The sequence below is a fragment of the Catharus ustulatus genome, chromosome 3 (genome assembly GCF_009819885.2).
Source record: "Catharus ustulatus isolate bCatUst1 chromosome 3, bCatUst1.pri.v2, whole genome shotgun sequence".
Classification (NCBI taxonomy): domain Eukaryota; kingdom Metazoa; phylum Chordata; class Aves; order Passeriformes; family Turdidae; genus Catharus; species Catharus ustulatus.
Window position 1 is genome coordinate 81,316,123 of NC_046223.1, and position 18,942 is coordinate 81,335,064.

Genomic DNA, 18,942 nt, shown 5'->3' on the forward strand with positions numbered 1-18,942 from the left:
GTTGTAAAAGTCCTCTGAGATCGAGTCCAGCCTATGACCAACCACCACCGCTTCAACCAGATCATGGCACCAAGCGCCACATCCAGACTGTCCTTAAACACCCAGGAACGGTGAATTCAGCGCCTCCCTGGGCAGCCCATTCCAATGCCTAATCATCTTTGTGAAGAAATTCCTTCTACTGTCCAGCCCAAATCTCCCCCGGTGCAGCTTATAACTATGTTCTCTTGTCCTATTGCTGGTTGCCCGACAGCAGAGGCCGAACCCCAGCTGGCTGCAGGCTTCTCTCAGCCTTTTGTAGAGAGAGATAAGATTGCCCTGAGCCTCCTTTTCTCCAGGGTAAACACCCCCAGCTCCCTCAGGCTCTTCTTACACAATTTGTGCTCCAGCCCCTTCACCAGCTTTGTGGCCGCGCTCTGCACGGAGAGGAGGAGCCTGTAGCAGTTGGTGCCCACCTCCCTCCCAGCCCGCCCCGCTTCCCGGGCTGAGGAGCCCCAGTTCCCGCTGCCCCCTTCCCGGCCGGGCACCACCCCTGGGCCCCAGCCCCGGAAGCGGAAGCGGCTCCCGGCGCTCCGTGTGCGGCGGCGGCCGAGGCGGAGCCGGGTCTGAATGGAGGCGCCGCGGGCGAGGGGCCGCTGAGCGCCCCGGGGCCGCCCCGCTCCCCGCGCCCCCTCCCCGCCTCCCTCCCCGCCTCCCTCCCTCCCCCCCGGGGCCGCCCGGGCCCCGCCATGTCCTACAACAAGATCCCGCCGCGCTGGCTCCACTGCCCCAGGAGGGGACAGCCCGTGGCAGGTGAGCGCCCGGCCCAGTCCGGCCCTGCCCGGCCCCGGGGCGGCAGCGGGCGCGGCCCCCTCCCCTGCGGCGCTCCGCTGCCCGCCGGTCCCGCTCCTCCTCCGCTCCGGGGGCCGCCGCGGCTTCTCGCCCTCTGTCCCGGCCGGAGCTCTTTGTCCAGGGGCTCTGCAGTGTTCCCCTCCGAGCTCCTGGCCGGTGTTTGTCCCGGACCTGACTCCCGTTGGCGGCTGTTCTCCTTAAAGCCCGGCCCCCAGCAGCGCTTTGCTTCCAGTGCCGGGCTTGCCCTCGCTTCGACCGGTGCCCCCTCTGACACGGACTCGCCCCGGCCTCACCCAGAGGTGCAGGGGTACGGGCCCTCTCCTGCGCCCCGGAGCCTTAGAGTTGCGCTCTCGCTTCGCACTGGTTCAGTTTCGGGTTCAAACTTTTCCTCTCTGTCACATCGGATGAGACAGGCGACAGCGAGGCGTGCAGAAAGTGCCATGCTGGGGCCGCTAAGTTGATCACAGGCTTGGAGCATTTTTCTTAGGAGGAAAAGCTATGAGAGCTGAGCTTGTTCAGCCTCGAGAAGAGGTGACCGAGAAGGGATCTCATTGATGTGTGTAAATATCTAAAGGGTGGGTGTTAGGAAGATGGAGCCAGGCTTTTCTCAGTGGTGCCATGCAATAGGACAAGAGGCAATGGGCAGCAACTGATGCACAGGAAGTTCAAACTGAACAAGAGGAACAACTTCTTTACTGTGCAGGTGACTAAACTGGAACAGATTGCTCTGAGAGATTGTTGAGTCTCCCTTGATGCAGATATTCAAGATCCATCTGGATGCAGTCCTGTGCAATGTGCTGTAGAATGACCCTGCTTAGCAGGGAAGTTGGGCCAGATGGCCCTCTGTAGTCCCCTCCATCCTGACCAATTCTGTGACACCTGTCCTCTGTGCAGCCTCTTCCATGTTTGGTTCTCTTTTTCCTTGAATGCACTGAAGTCTTATATGTGTCAATTTGTTACTCTGCCAACTGACAGTGCCCTTCAGTCACCTGTGTTCTTGAGTTCTTTAGCTGGAAAATGAGTTAAAGTGGTGTAACTGGAGTCAGTGTTACACTTGTATTTCAGGGTTTGGCAGTGGTTACTGTCTTCTTGGATATTATACTCTTGCCCATAATGCACTGTCTCAGTTGTTACTTTGTATCCAGTCTTCTAGGATATAGTGGCAGTGAATTCAGTATTATCTAGACACAGGTTTTTGATTGTATATTAACTATCATACTGATATCAGGTGAATTTCTTCTCTGAGATAAAGTAAACAAACATCTATCTTTTCAGCTTTCTCGAGTTCTTTTCTTTATAATGCAAGCAATTCCAACCCCCAGTTGTTTTTTTTTTTTTCCTCCAATATTTTCTAGTTTTCACTCCTTTCATACCCCTCTCTGTGATGATGTAAAGGTATGTTTTCAAAACACATGTGCTACTCAGTGTGTTATTTAAACTGGCACTGTGCCATGATTTGCTTGATACTTACAACTCCTGTGTTTTTGTATCCCACATCATCTTAGATTTTTTTGATGGCAGTTGCTTGTGGAATGGAAGATACTGATGATTATATTTAGAATCTGGTGAGACATCTCAGTTGGTTTAATCCTCAGTAATCATCAATATGCGTTATTTGGCATTTATCAGTATTGTACACCAGGTGTTCATTTTGTGCATTACTGGTTTCCCTCAAGTTCCTTGTATTTCTCTGAACTTGGCTCAGTTAAATAACAGTGTTGTTGGATTGCTCATGTCCATTATCTCTTTCTCCTGATCATGGCCGCGTGCATTACTTTCTATCTAACGAGAGAGATTTGATAGCCTAAGCCTTTGACCATGACAAAAACAGACTAATGATTCTTTATTCTGTGTTTTTCTTCTCAGCAAGTTCTTGATCTCTGTTAGTTGTGGCTTTTATTTGTCTTTTGAGCCATGGTTTCTCAGAAATAGCAACGTAGAGTAAGCACGAATGAGGGTCATCAGTGTGTCATCTGCTGTGCCATCACTGCTTGTGTGTTTGTTTTTTCAGGAACTGCAAGGTAATTCTTTTCCATTCCATGCAATCATGCACAGGAAGTTAATGCACAGTAAAAAAACTGAAAGTGCTTGGCTCATTTCTTTGGGTGCTTTATCAGGATGTGTTCTCATTCACCAGATTTTTAGTTTTTTACTGTGAATAACTTACCAGGAGTAATGATATGCCATCAATCTTCTTCCCTTTTTTGTTGCTTTACATTCAAAGACATCTAGGAGTTTTATGGGAAATAATTTTTAGGGTTTAATTGGTGTTGGTACTATCTCCCAGATATGTTGCATTCTAGTTTTAGTTAGTGTTTAAATCAGATTTCTAAGCCCCTATATGTGACTTTATTCCATCTGATAATGTGTTACTAATGGTGTTGCTATGCAAGGTTCGTATGGCTTCTCTGGACTCCTGTTCATTGAGTGTTTGATCATGATGCTCTTGTCTCATGGTTGTGGCATCTAGAATTTCTAGATGACCTCAATACAAGTACTAATGAGACCTGAAACTCTGCTGTTGGTGAGATTGGGTTAATTCAGGTTAACAGTGTTCTTTGTCCTGGACAAGGTGAATTCATCTACATCTCCCATTATTTTCCAGTTCGCTTCTTTAAATATTGGTAGTTTTGTGCCACTTTCTGGTTTTACGTACAGGAGTTCCTCAGAATCACACGTTTTCACATTTATTGCATTGTAATAGAACATCAGTCATTTCAATGAAAAGAGCTTTCTCTGAATGCTTAGATCTGAAGTGATCAGGTTGCTTCAGCCTTACTGCCTTGGCATCCTCATCTCAGCAGTGTCTGCTTTTCATGACGACTGAAAACCCATTCTCTTGGCAATTTTGCCATGGAAAGTGCTAGCGAGATACGAAAGAAAAGGCATGAGAAGTGTCTCAGCAGTGGTTTCTAGCCTCCTTCTATTCATGCATGTTAGTTAATCCTGTTCTGGACACACATCTAGCATGTAGAACTGTGGGATATTATGGAAAGCATCCATAATGCTTATGAGAAAGCACCTTAAATAAGAGTAGTACTTCTGGTTCAGGAAATTTCTGAGCTGTAGCTTGTTGTAATTGGGGAGAATAATCTGATGAATTGTCATTGTCATTGTTTTGCTCTCTTTCCTAGTTGTCTGTTACTGGCCTGTATTGGTGATGACATACTAGGTGAAATGGATGCTTTGATCCGGCGTAGTTCTCTGGAATCAGAAAACTGTTACTTTTTCGAGATATTGGCGTTTTTCGATTGTGGATTTTACCATCTAATTTTATTCACTTAACCTCAGTCACTTTACCCAGTCTAGCCTCCTAATCAATGCTCAATCTAAACATACCGTGGTCATACATAATTATGTATGTCATGCTTTGTGTAGACAGCTTCATGTATATTCATAAAATTAGGCTAAATTAAGAGTATTTTTTCACTGGTATGCTCTAGAATTTAGATTTGAAGCTAAAAAATGTGACAGAGCATGTACATGTAGAAGATGTGATGCCTTATGTTGTTCCCTTTGATTTCCCTCAGATTTATCCACTTGATGTCTGTGCTCTGATATACTGGGCTCTTATTTTTAGAATTTTTACCTATTTTTCAGCCTAAAGAAATACCACCTGCTAGTCCGGTAACTAATTTGGAAATTGGTTTTTAATAGCCACTTTCCGAAACTATTTGACAAATTTGGACTTAGTTGTGGAAGTAGGTAATCCTCAGTTGTCAGTGTTCCAGTAAGATTTTGAAGTTAATTTGGAAATTCTATTGAGAAGCTACAATTAGTGTCATAATGTAGTTTAGGTACTTGGGATGCTTTGATATCCATGTCAAGTATCACTTTGTTACTGTTGGATCACTTAATTCAGTATATGAGTTTTTAATCTTCAAAAGCTTATGCATGGCAGCTTGAGTTGCAATCAGCTGTTACTGCATCCCTTCTTTACCATAAGGTGTAAGGCAAAACTGTAGAAGAGACAGTAGCTACTCTCTCCTTTATAAATATTGCTCAAAAAGTTTAGAAATCTTTTTAGAATTAAAGCTTAGATTTTCAGTAGCTTGATCATTCTTAATGAGAGGCTTGTATGCACACAGGGAAGGAGGGTTTTCAAGCATCTGTACAAAAACCAAATTGCAAATTTTCCAGGTAGAGAAGAAGAAACTGGAATTTATAAGAAACTGAGTACCTAAATACTTCCAAGCATCTGTGTTTCATCTTTGAAAGTCATAGTAAATGGGCTCTATTTGAAATATTCATCACTTCCACAGCTGTCTGTAGGTATTCAAATGCTGAAGGGGATGCTGACTAGACTACTTTGTCTGTCTTTTCCTGTCTGTGAACACCAATGTATTTTGGTTGCTCAAAAAGAAATCAGAGTGCAAATCAGACCCTAAATCAAGGTTTGCTACTAGAAAGAGAATGAACGTGTTCATTCTCTGTTCCAGAAGATGGGGAACAGGAGAGTCTTCTGTGCGATTGTACAGTCTCTTATCAGATGCTGCAGGAAACAATTGTAACTTCCAGGCACTTTTCCCACTCTTTTCCCAGCATCTTGGAAAGGATGGTGGTTTTCTTATGTAGCAGGTGAACAGTGAAGCTGTTTCTCATGTTGCTCACCAACGTTTAACCTGATCTAACCAGTTGGATAAAGCTTCCTAGTTTCCACATGTCTGTCTTCTGTGGTTTCTAATGTCTATTTCATGGAAGATAGATGCTTATTGGAGATTATGTAGAGTGTTAATAATTTTTTTTTCCAAGGCTTTTTACTGTATGTTAGATTTGCAGGTAATCAAAGCTGATGTTTACATGATTGATGACAAACTGTTATTTTAAAATACTGTTTTATGTTTTCAACTGAATTGAGTTTGAATTTTCTATATTCTCTTGTGCTGTAGCCCTCCAGCTTAAATCACTCTATAAATTAGCTAAAAATGTTAAATTACTCTGTTTAAGATGAATTGACTTGTATTTCCTTTAAACTTTTAAACTTACTTGTGAATTCTGAGAACTCATAACTGAAAAATATTCCTATTTACTGTTGGCAGTATTATTTCTGCAATTATTTATTAGTGAAGTTCAGTGTATAAAACTGCTCAGCGTGTTGCTTTGAAATGCTAAGTTGTAACTGTACATAATGCATAAAATACTGCAAAATTTTATTATCTTTCATAGGGAAGTTTTTACCTTTGAAGACAATGTTAGGACCAAGATACGATGAACAGGTTGCTGAAGAAAATCGTTTTCACCCTAGTATGTTATCCAACTACTTAAAGAGTCTGAAGGTAAAGTTAAATTTTCTGATAATTGAAACACTGCTTTCGTTATTAATGTTTACTCAAGTGTTGCTTTTCAGATCTAAGGAAAAAGTGGTTGATGGCTTTGTTAGGGACACCTGTACTGAATTTTTTTTTGTGTGTTTACATTTCCAGGTCTCTGCAATGAATAGATTGCAGGTGTTTTCTTACAGGTTAGAATTCTTGAGACTAACAAGCCCAGCTCCCTCAGCTGTTCCTCATAAGAGACCCTTCATAAGCCTTGTTGCTCTTCTCTGTTCACCCTCCAGCACCTCAATATCCTTTTTAAAGTGAGGGGCCCAGAACTGAGCACCACACTTGATTTGTGGCCTAACCAGTGTTGAGTAGAGGGGAATGATCGCTGCCCTGGTCCTGCTGGCCATGCTATTGCTGATACAGGCCAGGTACCATTGGCCACTTGGGCAACACAGTGTTGGCTAATACTGAGCCAGTTGTCAACCAGCACCCCCATGTCCCTTTCTGCTGAGCAGCTCTCAAGCCACTCCTCCCCCTGCCTGCAGTGCTCCCTGGGGCTGCTGTGACCCCAGTGCAGGACCCTGCACTTTGCTTTATTAAACCTCGTGGCGTCTACCACTACAGACTTGTGGTTCTGGCTCACGTCTTCATTCTCTGTTTTACCCATTTTTATCTGTATGTTTCAGTTTGCATGTTGTTCTGCACTGTAGCAAACTGTGACAGTACAGGTGGGGAACAGAATCTTTCTGGCCTTTCACGTAGGTCTCTGAAGTGCTGTGGCCAGTCCGGTGCATCTGGAGATGTGGGAAATGGGATTTTGAGCATGCCAGGCTAAGAAAGGCCCACCATCTAATTGATTTAATTGGTTATTAAATTGTATATAAAAGTTTAATGCCATTTGGTTGTGTCTATGAGAGGAATCATGTAAGTGGTGTTTTTTTTCTGTGAATTTTTTCATTATTTTTTGCTGTTGATCAGGGTTCAGTTAATTCTGAATTTGTTTAACAGTATCAGACCTGAAACATCAGAAGAATTAGGTGACTAAAAGCTGGGAATCCTCATTTTATTAATCTTATATAGGCTTAGGTATGAAGTAGATGGTGAACTACTCAGTGTAGCAGTGGTAGAAGTATCTTTGCAGTAATGTGATAAGAGAGTACAATCAGTGAAGCTTATGTGCCTGTTCTCAGTACTTGAACTGGTAGGATTTTTCTTGCTAGAATTCTTGCATCTGTGCTTTTATGACCTGCTCTAATCACAGTAGATCAAACAGAGCTCTCTGTGAATAAAAGAGTCAGAATCCTGAGGTTCAAAATATTTCCTAAAAAGATTAAAACCAAACGAGTTAAATGTTGATACTAAGAAATTGATATATTTATCTAACATTAAAAGAAGCAAAGAGAAATAAAAAGAAAGAAATAGAAAAAGGAGATGGGTGGGGTGCAGAAAGAGTGACAGAGACAGATTAAATAGAAAGATATCACCCTTCTATGGATCCCAATGACATCTTGCTGCTCCCCTCCATCTGGTCTTCTTGGTGGGGAGGGTCCCCTGCCACAAAATATACAATCCAGTGGATTAACGTGGGTTTGGGTCAGGTGGGAATGCCCAGGTGCCTCCCCGGGGCGGGGAAAGTTTGACACTGTCCCTTGCAGGGCTCTGTGTCAGGTGCATCATTTTGCATCATGTGCAGTGCGCTGGTGCAGGGTCTGGGGAACCATCCAGGGGGACTTTGATGGGCCACGACACCCGCTCTGCTGTCCCTCTCGTGAATGTCCTATTGATGAGGCTTTCCTGGGGTGGGGGGCCCCACAGCTGAGCTGGTCTGTGCAGGGCAGTCACTGCCTCTGCCCGGAGGTACACACCCAAAACTCCTCCTCCCCCTGGGTTGGGGAAGAGTCTGTGCAGACCCGGCAGCCGATAAGCCTGGGGGGTATGGCTCCCTGCTGAAGCTGTTGGGCTTAATTCTTCTGTGGAAGTATTCTTCTCCCCCAACCCAGACCTGAGAATCGTGTCACTTCTAGCTTATCTCAGATCAACTTAGAGTCCAGGACCTCAGTCAGGGGGCCCATTTAGGGTGGGCTTTGGTGATGCAGCTTTTATTTGTGTAGCTTCATTATACAGTTTTAATGGACAAAAATCTTTCTTTAGAATGGTTAAGCTATAAACAATAATATTTCAGTCTTTGACACGTACCTCTAAATTCTGCTTGAGTTCCTCTTTTATGTATTACGTTATTTTTGACTCTACCTGGATTTGATAGGCATACCTGGAAAATTTCCCAAACCAATCTTATTCATGTTTTAAAATAATTTAAAATTCTGTGTGTATTTTGAAGTTACAGAGAACTTCACAGGCTTACTCAGAATTTCTAAATGCTTGCCTCCTTAGTGATTTGCCACCAAAAAGAAATAATCGTGGTGAGGTTTTTGTAGCTTTCCCAGTAGTCACATCTATCAGTTCTGTTGTAAAGCTACAAACTCATGTCTTGACTGACATCAGATTGTTAGAATTTGATAGTAAAATTAGTAGCATGAGGATCCCCACTTATATTTTGGTAATTTTGATTAACAGGCAGAACACAGAATTTCTCTCAAACCTTCTGTTCTTGTCAAATCTATTGCATTGTACTGGACCCTGGCATTGTTGATGATTGCTTGCTATTTGAAAATATGTATTTCTTTTTTATTTACCAAGTTACGTAGTGGTTGTTGAAGTGCTCTATTTGTAGACCAGCAGGCCAGCAATGACATAAATGTGAAGTGGAAGAGCCCTCTAAGAGTGAGTTTTCCCACCCACAGTGAAAGTAACTCACTCTGCATGGTCTTGTAGTTTTATTACAGTGTGTTTTTTACTGCTAATATCTTGCAGAATAATTACTTCGGAAAATGGGTTATTACTTAAGTCCATATAATTTAGCTCCCAGATGAAAGACTTCAGTAGAAACTTTTATATCTGGATTTCTGTAATAGAGAGATACTGCTGTTGCCACAGATTTTTGAAGGTACCAGTTTAGCATTTAAGACAACATCTGTCTGGGAGAAACTCTCTCTAACAAGCTTCCTGTGTGATTTCTTTTCTCCTGTAGCTGGTTGCTGAAAATCTCAATGTTAGAAACTGATTTTATTAGCCATTGCAGCCTCAATTTTCTTCCAATCACCAGTATTGGCATAGTACCTTAATGTTCTCTTAAACTAATTGCAGGAGCTATTGGTGACAGTGTGAATAATTTTATTTTTTAATTTATTTCTTGAGTAGGTAGTTTAGTACAGTTTATGCTTTATACAGGTAGATTTATTTCTGTCACAAAGAGCTAGGACATTAGTTAACTCTAAAGAATGTTTGGGTAATTAGTATGCTCAAGTTACAGAGTTCCTGTTAGGAAAACTCCTTATCAATTTTCAGCCACATTATTGTTTTCACAGATACATTCAATCACTGATTTAAACTATTTTTCTCAAATAAGAAATGCAAGAAAAAAATCCTGAGACTTGGAGTGAGTTCATTGTATTGTAGTATGCTCTTTCCTTCCTGGGGAGGGCGTTTTCAGTTTCTGGTGTCTAAGGAGAAAGTTCTGGGGTCATACAGGGGAACCTGGCAAAGCCCATTTCATTGCACAGCAGCAGACGAACACATGCATAAGGCATTAATAGCTGGGGATATCTGGAATGTGAGGAAGTGACAGGAAGGCTTTAATTTTGTTCCAGTGGTACTGGTGTTTTTTTTGCATGGATTTTTTTGAAAATCATAATTGTATACTTGGATATGTTGTATAATCCCCCTGTTCTTTAAGATTTTCTTTATAATTGTCTTGTGCTTTGCACTCTCGAAATTGTAATGTGTTATGTACAGTCAATGCCATGGACTGGGAATGCAATTAATTAGGCTTTCTATAAAGCAGGAAAACTGCTTTTGAGTCTTATATGCTCTATACACCATAAATGCCTTTATAGCTTTGGATAAATTACACTCTGTGCCTATTTGCCTTACTGCTCCATGAAGTGTGTGAGGAACAGTCACTTCACATGAGCTTCAGTTGTATATGATTGAAATTATCTGTAATAATGGCAAAAGAATAACAAGTGAGAAGTCCTACAGGCCTGAATTAAGTAGTCTCAGAGACATTTGCAAAATGCTGTAGGGAATGGAGAGGGAGGAAAGTAATCATTTAATTAATTGCCTTTGTATAATTCTTTGTATTAATCACTGTCTAAGATGCTGTCGGTCTCCATGCTTAGCCACTCGACACTTTATATTTAAAGTTTCAGTGGTGTAACATTGTTTTCAGGTGGACCTCCTTGTGAGATGGTTTGTATTTTTGCAAATGTAACAAAAGTTAATCAAATATTCTGAATACAATATGCAAAGTTGGCAGTGAGAAATTCAGAACTGATCTGGATATTACTTTAGAAGTTGTAATGCTGTTGATATAACATAATGATGCTTTTTAATATTTATTAAAGTAATATCAAAACATATAAGTATTAAATATAGATCAACAGAAGTTTGACTATTTGGAGATGGAGAGCTATCTCTGTAGATAGTTGGAAATTTTCCTTTAGGGGTCAACTAAACAACAAGTGTGAAATAGCTGTTTCTGAACTGTATGCTCGTTAAAATTGAATTTTACCTTTTCTGAATTGTGTGGAAAAGGTGTTTTTGTAATTATTCCAACTGCACTGCTAAATTATTGCTGGTGTGTTGGTTGTACCTGAAAGCCTGACATTGAGGTTTTTTGTCTAAAAGCAATTGCTTGCACTTACAAGATGGGAAATTGGAAATACTTTCTTCGCGCAGGTGTGTTAGTGAACTGTTTTTGCACCGTAAAACTGGTAGGTTTGTTGTTGGAAATTTTGTTTGGACCAACAATCAGCTTTCACAAAGATGCGGATATTTGTAATGGTGGTAAAATACAGATATTACAAACAAATGCAATATTTAATAATTTTTAAACTTACAGACGTAGCCTGTGGTTGCTTTTAATTATTATGTTTTTATACATTTAGTATTTATGCACTGGTATTTGAACCACATATATAAGTTTTTTTTTTTTTTGTTTTTAGGTTAAAATGGGTTTGTTGGTAGACTTGACCAACACCACTAGATTCTATGACAGAAATGATATAGAGAAAGAGGGAATTAAATATATAAAGCTCCAATGTAAAGGGTAAGTTGTGTGCACTTTTTAATTATTTCTTTGGCTTTTAATTTGAAAGATCACACAGAAGAAATTTTTTTTCCTCTTTTTTCCTTTTCCCTAGGTGTCTTCTAATCCATGTGTTCTTGTGTTTTTCAGGCATGGTGAGTGCCCTACACCTGAGAATACAGAAACATTTATCCGTGTGTGTGAACACTTCAGTGATAAGAATCCTTCAGAGCTTATAGGTACATCTTATATCCATCTTATACCATCATTAGTTTTTATTCTTATATTGCATTCTTATTCCTATATTCTTATTCTTTATTCTTCTTTTTATTCTTGCTTGTGACTGCAGTCTCTTATTCTTAAAAGTCTGAGCAAAGGAATTTTCTCAATACAAATTTATATATGTTTATGCGTATATAAATTACAGTAATTTCACGAATACAAGCCGCACCAATTTGACCAAAAGTTTGGTGGAAACCCGGAAGTGCGGCTAATATTCGAGGGCGGCTAATACATTAACAATATTCTAAAAGCTGCCAACACAGAAGTGAGAGCCCGCGGCAGCCCCAAGCCAAGCTGGAGCCCGGCCGGCCCCGGCAGAGGTGGGAAAGCCTGGCAGAGGCGGGGCCAGCAGTGTGGGGGCGGGCGGCTGAGCCTGAGCCAGCAGGGCGGGGCAGGGGGGGCGGCAGAGCCCAGGCCAGCAGGGCGGGGGAGCCCGGGAGAACTGGGGCTAGCAGTGCAGGGGAGCATGGCAGAAGGGGGAAGCCGGGCGGGTGGGGCTGCCTGGCAGCGGGGGAAGCCCAGCAGAATCGGGGCCAGCAGCGTGGGGGTGCCCGGCGGTGCGGGGGCCTACAGTGCCGGCCAGGGCAAGCAAACGCGGCGGTGGTGCAGACGGGAGGAGGCGGCCGGCGAGCCCGGCAGCAGCGGCGGCGGCGGCTGGCCCGCCAGCAGGGCGAGTAAATGCAGCAGCAGGGCGGCCAGCGTGCCTCGCAGCGGCGGCGGGGGCCGGCCCGCCGGCAGGGCGAGTAAACGCAGCAGCGAGGCGGTGCTGACGGGAGAGGGGGGCCAGTGAGCCCGGCGGCGGCTGCAGCACCACCCGGCCGGCCCCATCGGCAACCATGAGCGGGCCGAGCCTTCCTGGCCCTGCCCCGAGCCAGTAAAGCCCGCTATGCCGCGATCCTGTTACTAATTGGCCAATTTGTGAAAGCTGCGCACGGATTCTCGCGACGAACGAAAGTGCGGCTAATATTCGGGGTGCGGCTTATCTATTGACAAAGACAGCAACATTGTCGAGGCACCGGGGGTGTGGCTTATAATCCGTGCGGCTTGTATTCGTGAAACTACTGTAGATTGCGTTTACTGCAAAACTAATAATTGTTTTTTTAACAAAAAGTACTATGTTTCTACATCCATCAGTTTGTTAAGAGCTATTGACTTAATGCAGAAAGTTATACAGGCCCAAGAACTGTCTACAAATACATGGTACTTGCGCTATGGTTTTGTAGCTTCTGCTGATACAAATGCAAGTTATGTATTGTGTTGACATTTGGTGGTCTGGTTTACTTGAAGTCGTATTTGGTAACTGAATTATCAGAGACTTTTCAGCAAGTCTCACAAAACTGATAGTAGATACTAGACTAAGTTTTTCTTCTATGGTATACTGTCTTGCAGTGAATATTTAAATGTTCTAAGCATACTTTTACTCAGAGAGAAACAAGTTCTGAGTTTAATTTGCATCCCTTTTAGTTTTAGTGCAAACTATTTTACTCTGATTTGTCAATTATATTAATGTTCATCTCTATCTGCAAACTCTTAGAGACAAGAAATTACTTTGCAGGTGAGTTTCCAGAGTCAGAATGGGAGTTGTCCTCAATCCTCTTGGATGATAGTTTTGCAGCCTTCTTGAATCTGAGTGTCTGTGTGACTTAGGAGTACATGGAACAGTTGTTTGTGCAGATGTCATTGCTAAGAGCTTGGTAAACTAAGTTGGTATGTTCATGCAATTTAAGATTCATCCAGATACATGATAGGATAGCTGAAGTTACTGGAAGGCATCTGTTGAAATCAGCTACTCAGTTGCCCTTGTTTAGAACAGGGCCAGCTAAAGCAGCTTCTTCAGGACTATGCTCATTTAGCTTTGATCAACCTCTAAGCTTGGAGACTCCACAACTTTTTCTGGCAGCCTCTTCCAGTGTTTGTTCTTACAATATACAGGTGTTTTTTTCTCATGTTGAAACAGAATTTATTGTATTTCAATTTGTAGCCATTCTTGTTCTGTTGCAGGATGTGGTACCACTGAGTATTTTTTTTTTTGAGTGCTTGAGAGATTGAATTTTTTCACACATATTTTCACCTAGTTTTCGCTTAGATACTTGCTTATTTTATTGCACACAGAATGCAGTTTAATTGGAGACTTGTGGTTTAACTCCTCCAGCAGTGAAGCTCCACACAGCTGCTCCCCTCACTTCTCCACTGGTGGAACTGGGGAGAGAATAGGAAGGGTAAAGGGAGAGAACTCACAAACTGAGATAAAGACAGTTCCATAGGGAAAGCAGAAGCTGTGCACAAAGCAAAGCAAGGGATGGATTCCCTGCTTTCCATGGGCAGGTCAGTGTTCAGTCATCGCCAGGAGAGCAGGGCCCCACCACACCTGGTGGTGATTTGGGAAGACAAACACCATCACTTTGAATGTCCCCCCATTCCTCTTTCTTCCTCCCATTCCATGCACTCGGTGTTCTAAGGTCTGGAGAATCCCTTTAGTCATTTTGGGTCACCTGTCCTGGCTGTGTTTCCTCCCAATTTCCCAGGCACCCACAACTTCCTCCCCAGTCTGGCAGTACAAAAATCAGAAAAGACCTTGGCTCTGTGTAAGCCTTGCTCAGTAAAAATAAAAACATCTCTATAGCATCAATCCTGTGTTCAGCAGGAATACAAAACATAGCCCCACACCAGCCAGTGTGAAGAAAATTAACTCTGCTTTAGTTGAAACTAGGACAGAGACCTATGTGTTCTTCTCGGAATGGTAACACAACTCTGTGGTTTAAAAAATGAGGAGCTGCTAAATGGAAGTGAGTGGGACCAGTCACCAACAGTATTTCAAAACTTACGCCAGAAGCAAGATATTGTTGGTCACTGATCTCACTCGCTTTTCTTTTAGCAATTCCTCGTTTTCAGTCTCCTTTTGCAGTTCTTCCACTTGGTCCTCCAGTAATATTGTACGACTTGAAATAGTGGTTATGGTCAGCAGTTTATATAGTGCATGGATAGCATGGTGATATCCCATGAGTAGCACACGCATTTAGTTGATATTTCAACATTTTTAGTGTTGATTCACTAACTTTTAGGCTTTGATGAATTGTGGAATGTTTTTTCTGTTATTTAGATGTTTCTCCTCTATAGGGGAAAAAAGTCAATTAGAAAGAGCCGAGGAGAAAATAGTATGTTGACTAAACTTTTAAAGAACATATTGTTTAGGCTTTCATAGTAGAAGAGAAATGTTGAAAGTTTGGATTTCCCATTTGTGAATTACTGAAATTTGTCATTCTGGGCACTTTTTTCCTCTGACAGAGCGTCAGAGGGACTGGTATGGAGGATGTTTATCAGAAGTGAAAGTGGTCTACAGCAGTGATAGTACTGCACCCTGTGTGATCTTTCTTTTTCAAGCCATTTGTTCTCAAGCCATTTGTTCTCATGCTAAGATGCTTTTTATCTTTGCCATGTGTATAAAATTATTGACTTAACCTTCTTGGCAGCAGTAACAACTGCAGGACTTAGTGACAGCAATTGTGTGCAGTTTTGTTCTCAGTGTCACAATTAGATATGAAAAGAGACTGAAATGTGAATGGTAAGTGATTAAATTTTTCGATTCATCTAGAGCAATATAGGAAGGAAACTTTATTTTTGCAGCGTGACGGACAGGAGTATGCCTGCCAACCTTAAGGAAGTGACAAGCAAAAATTTTGCTTCCGCAGAAAACAAAGGAGAAATGAATGTTTGGAATAAATTATATAAGGAAACTAAAATTCATTTAATTTGATGCAAGTTATGCAGTTTTTAGTATTTTTAAATGATTAGAAATGATGAATCAAAAAAATTAATGGTAATTTTTACCTTGCTTTATCAAGAAAGGAACCTTGGCGGGGCAGGCACAAAACCCAATCCTGTTACAGTTCATACATACTTTCTTTTATACACTTAAAGTTGGTTTGTTTTTTTTTCATCAGTCTACTTTTTGTAGGTACTTCTTTGGTTCTCCGTTTGCAAAATTTATACTTCAGTGTAGGGTATTCACATTTTGTTTGAATATGCATCAAGTGAATTGTTACTCACTTACTTTACTAGCTGTGGTAGAGAAATGAGGAAATGAATTAAAGCTCAAGTACCTTGCTTCATGTGTTGTTTACCATGTCTTGCACTTTGAGTCTCAACACCCGAGCTAGTGCTACAGGCTTGGGGAAGAGCATCTGAAAAGCTGCCCGGCAGAGAAGGACCTGGATGTGCTGGTCTACTGACCATGAGCCATTAGTGTGCCCAGGTGGCCAAGAAGGCCAGTGTCCAGCAGGATTAAGAAGTGATTATCCCCTGGTACTTGGCACTGGTGCTCAGGCATTGACATTCTGGAGTGTGTCCAGAGGAGGTTAACGGACCTGGTGAATGGTCTGGAGCACAAGTCTTGTGAGGGGTGACTGAGGGAACTGGGGTTGTTCAGCCTGGAGAAAAGGAGGCTCAGGGGTGACCTTATCACTCTCTACAACTGCCTGAAAGGTGGCTGTGGTCAGGTGGGGGTCGGTGTCGTTCCGCAGGCAACCAGTGACAGGACAAGAGGAAATTAAGTCTTAAGTTGTACCAGGGAGGTTTAGGACATTAGGAAAAATTTCTCTGCCAAAAGGTGAAGTTGTGAAGCACAAGAACAAACTGCACAGGGAAGTGGTTGGGTCCCCATCTCTGGAGGTATTTAGAAGCTGTGTAGATGTGGCACTTTGGGACAAGGCTTAGTGGTGGATTTGGCTGCTGGGGTAATAGTTGGATTCAATGTACTTAAGAGCCTTTTCCAGCTAAACAGTTCTATGGTAACAACAGAAATTGTTAAGAATAATTGCTCTTGATGCTAGTGGAAACTTCAGTGATGTTTATAATTTAAAATTAAGTTGGAGGAAGAAGCAACATCTTGCCTGAATCCTTCATGACATTTTTAATGGCACAAATTTTGAGACTAGTCTGTTTATCACTAGATGGTGCTGTTGCCTTAAGAGAAAAAAAAAATGCGGTGCATTTGACAGTATATCCCTCCTTTTACTGAGGGATGAGTTCGGTAAAACAGAGGCTGAAGACTTAATTCTTTTTTTTTCACATTGAAAAGATAAGTAATTCAAGATGATTATACTGATCTTTAGTTTTCTTTTTGTAGATTCTTTCTTTTTTACAAAATTAGTAAGTCTTAGCATGGTAATAACAAATTTGAGATAGAATTGTGGTCTATTGGCACCCCTTTCAATTTTAAGGTAAGGTAATCTGAGTGTAATTTTTTGCCTGATGGTATGAAATGAATGTCATGCTTGTTGAATCTTCTGACAAGCATTTGAGCAGATTTGTGGATCTTATCTATATTAGTCATATTTCAGTCACATTAAGTTAGTGCTCTTGATTGTGATTAACTGAAGTGTCCTATACCCTTGCTGCTGCTAAATTGCAGAAAGAATATAATAAATTGCCTTTTAGGCTTATGTGCCTTATGTGGTCTGCGCTGCCATGATGGGGAGGGAGCCATTAATGTTTAACCCTTTAATGTTACAGATCAAGGTGGGAGGATCCAAACCCACACTTTTGATACTAAATATGTTTGTTAAAACCACTTGCAAGTGATTGTGCCCTTTTCTTGTCTTTTCTAGGTGTCCATTGTACACATGGTTTCAATAGAACTGGATTTTTGATCTGTGCCTTTTTGGTTGAGAAGTTGGATTGGAGGTAACTTTGAATGTTAGTTCCTGGGGATTTGTGGCCAAAAGGTTCTTCAGTATGTTTCACTCATTTTCCTGGTAGCTATGCTAATGTATTCACTATTGCTTGTTTTATAGCTGCCTAATTATCTTGAGTAAACAGCCCATATTAACATTTTTTGTGTTATCCCTTGTTAGCTTAGCCTGTTGCAGTCAAGAATTCCAGGTCTGGTAGGTCAAAAGTCAGCTGTACCTGCTGTGTGTGGGTCTTTAGCATTGTGTATATCATATTGTGTCTCTTTCCCATAATATGTGCCACATTTTAAGTAAGAATATAGAGTTCAGAGATTCCTGAAATATTATTTCCCATACTCTTTCATCTTTCTCATGTAGGCGTGCGTGTAGGTTTTGGGCTCTTTTGACATCTGAAGAGATTAACTAGAGCAACAGCAGGGTAACATACATACTCCTGAAGGGTTGGGGGCAGACAAAGCCCTTGTTTCTAGCTAGTTTTTTGACTAAAGTCTACAGTATTCTTCTATACAGACTCACCCATTTTTTCCATCTTTTAAAAATTTTGGTTCCTTCATACAGAGTAATTATCTTTTTTAGATAACATTAGTTTTGAAGGAAACCCCAAACCCAAACACTGTGTGCACCATCCTGTGGGACATAACTTTTGCATAACTTTAGTTTCATAGTGTTTGCAAAACACTGTTTCCCTCTTGACAGAGACCTGTGAAAGCAGTGTTTTTTGACAAGCTCATTAAACATTCTGATGATATTTCTTACGTGTGGTTCTTTAAGTGAAGAAAATTCTGCTCCTGTTGCAGGATTTTTTTTGTGATTGGATGCAATTATTATGCTTAGTATGCATGTGCAAGCTGTTTGCAAAGAACTAGGTCATTCCTGTCTGTTAGTAAACCTGGAATAAAGACATTTAGTAATGGAAACGGAGAACCATTAGTAATGGATGACTGAATCTTTGCAGGATCCTAGCTGTGTATAGGAAGTAGACACAGACAAAAATTCTTTATAGTATGATTCTCATTGTTCCTATGAATTAGAAAATTTGTATGCTTTTAATCAAGCAATTTAAAAGTAGCGTGCAATAATGAGACTTATAATTGATCATTTATTATGAAGAGGAAAGGCACTTGAATGTCTTTGGATCTCCTGCTTTTATGCTGCCTCTCTGTTTCCAAACCTTGGTGGGAAAAGTCTTAAAACTCAACACCATGTCTCTTTTTTTTTTTTTGCTTAGGATAGTTAATTGTATTAAGTTGGTTAATCTCTGTCAGATTATTGTAATAGAACATCCAGATATCCCCTGGTAGGAAGAAATATCCACAGCAAAAGAAACAATTTTGGCAAGATGCTAGTTAATGCTGAGCATTGTATCAAGATAAATCTAATTTGCTGTGTCATTCTTTAAAACAAGGCACTGTTTCTTGCTAATGAGGAAATAAGATCTTACTGATGGAAAAATCCATCCATATTCATTTGTTAAGCGTATGATGTAGGAGTGTTGCTGCTGTGTTGTGTACAGTGGGATATCTTTTATAGTTAGTTTAGAGAAAGGCCTGAAAGCTCTTCAGCTTTCTGACTAGTAAGGTCAGAAACCTTACCTGAGTCTCTTTTCAACAACTCATTTTTCCCAAAGACTGCTGTGTTTCTAGAACCTGAAAATTATTTTCTTTCAGCTAGGGTTCTCTATTTGAAATCAGTGCCACCTCTTTTGGCTTTCTTTGCCATCTATTCCAGAAGA

The 18,942-nt window shown here is 41.5% G+C and overlaps 1 protein-coding gene across 1 annotated transcript in view; it reads left to right on the top strand.

The window, feature by feature from the left end:
• The first annotated feature begins 697 nt into the window (after positions 1–697).
• Positions 698–18,942, top strand: part of RNGTT (RNA guanylyltransferase and 5'-phosphatase) — a 176,002-nt gene continuing 157,757 nt past the window's right edge. Inside the window, exons 1-5 of the mRNA XM_033055808.1 lie at positions 698–789; positions 5,995–6,104; positions 11,156–11,259; positions 11,389–11,477; positions 17,127–17,202. Coding sequence (XP_032911699.1) covers positions 726–789; positions 5,995–6,104; positions 11,156–11,259; positions 11,389–11,477; positions 17,127–17,202 — 443 coding nt within the window. The 5' untranslated portion in view covers positions 698–725. The remainder of the gene's footprint in view (positions 790–5,994; positions 6,105–11,155; positions 11,260–11,388; positions 11,478–17,126; positions 17,203–18,942) is intronic.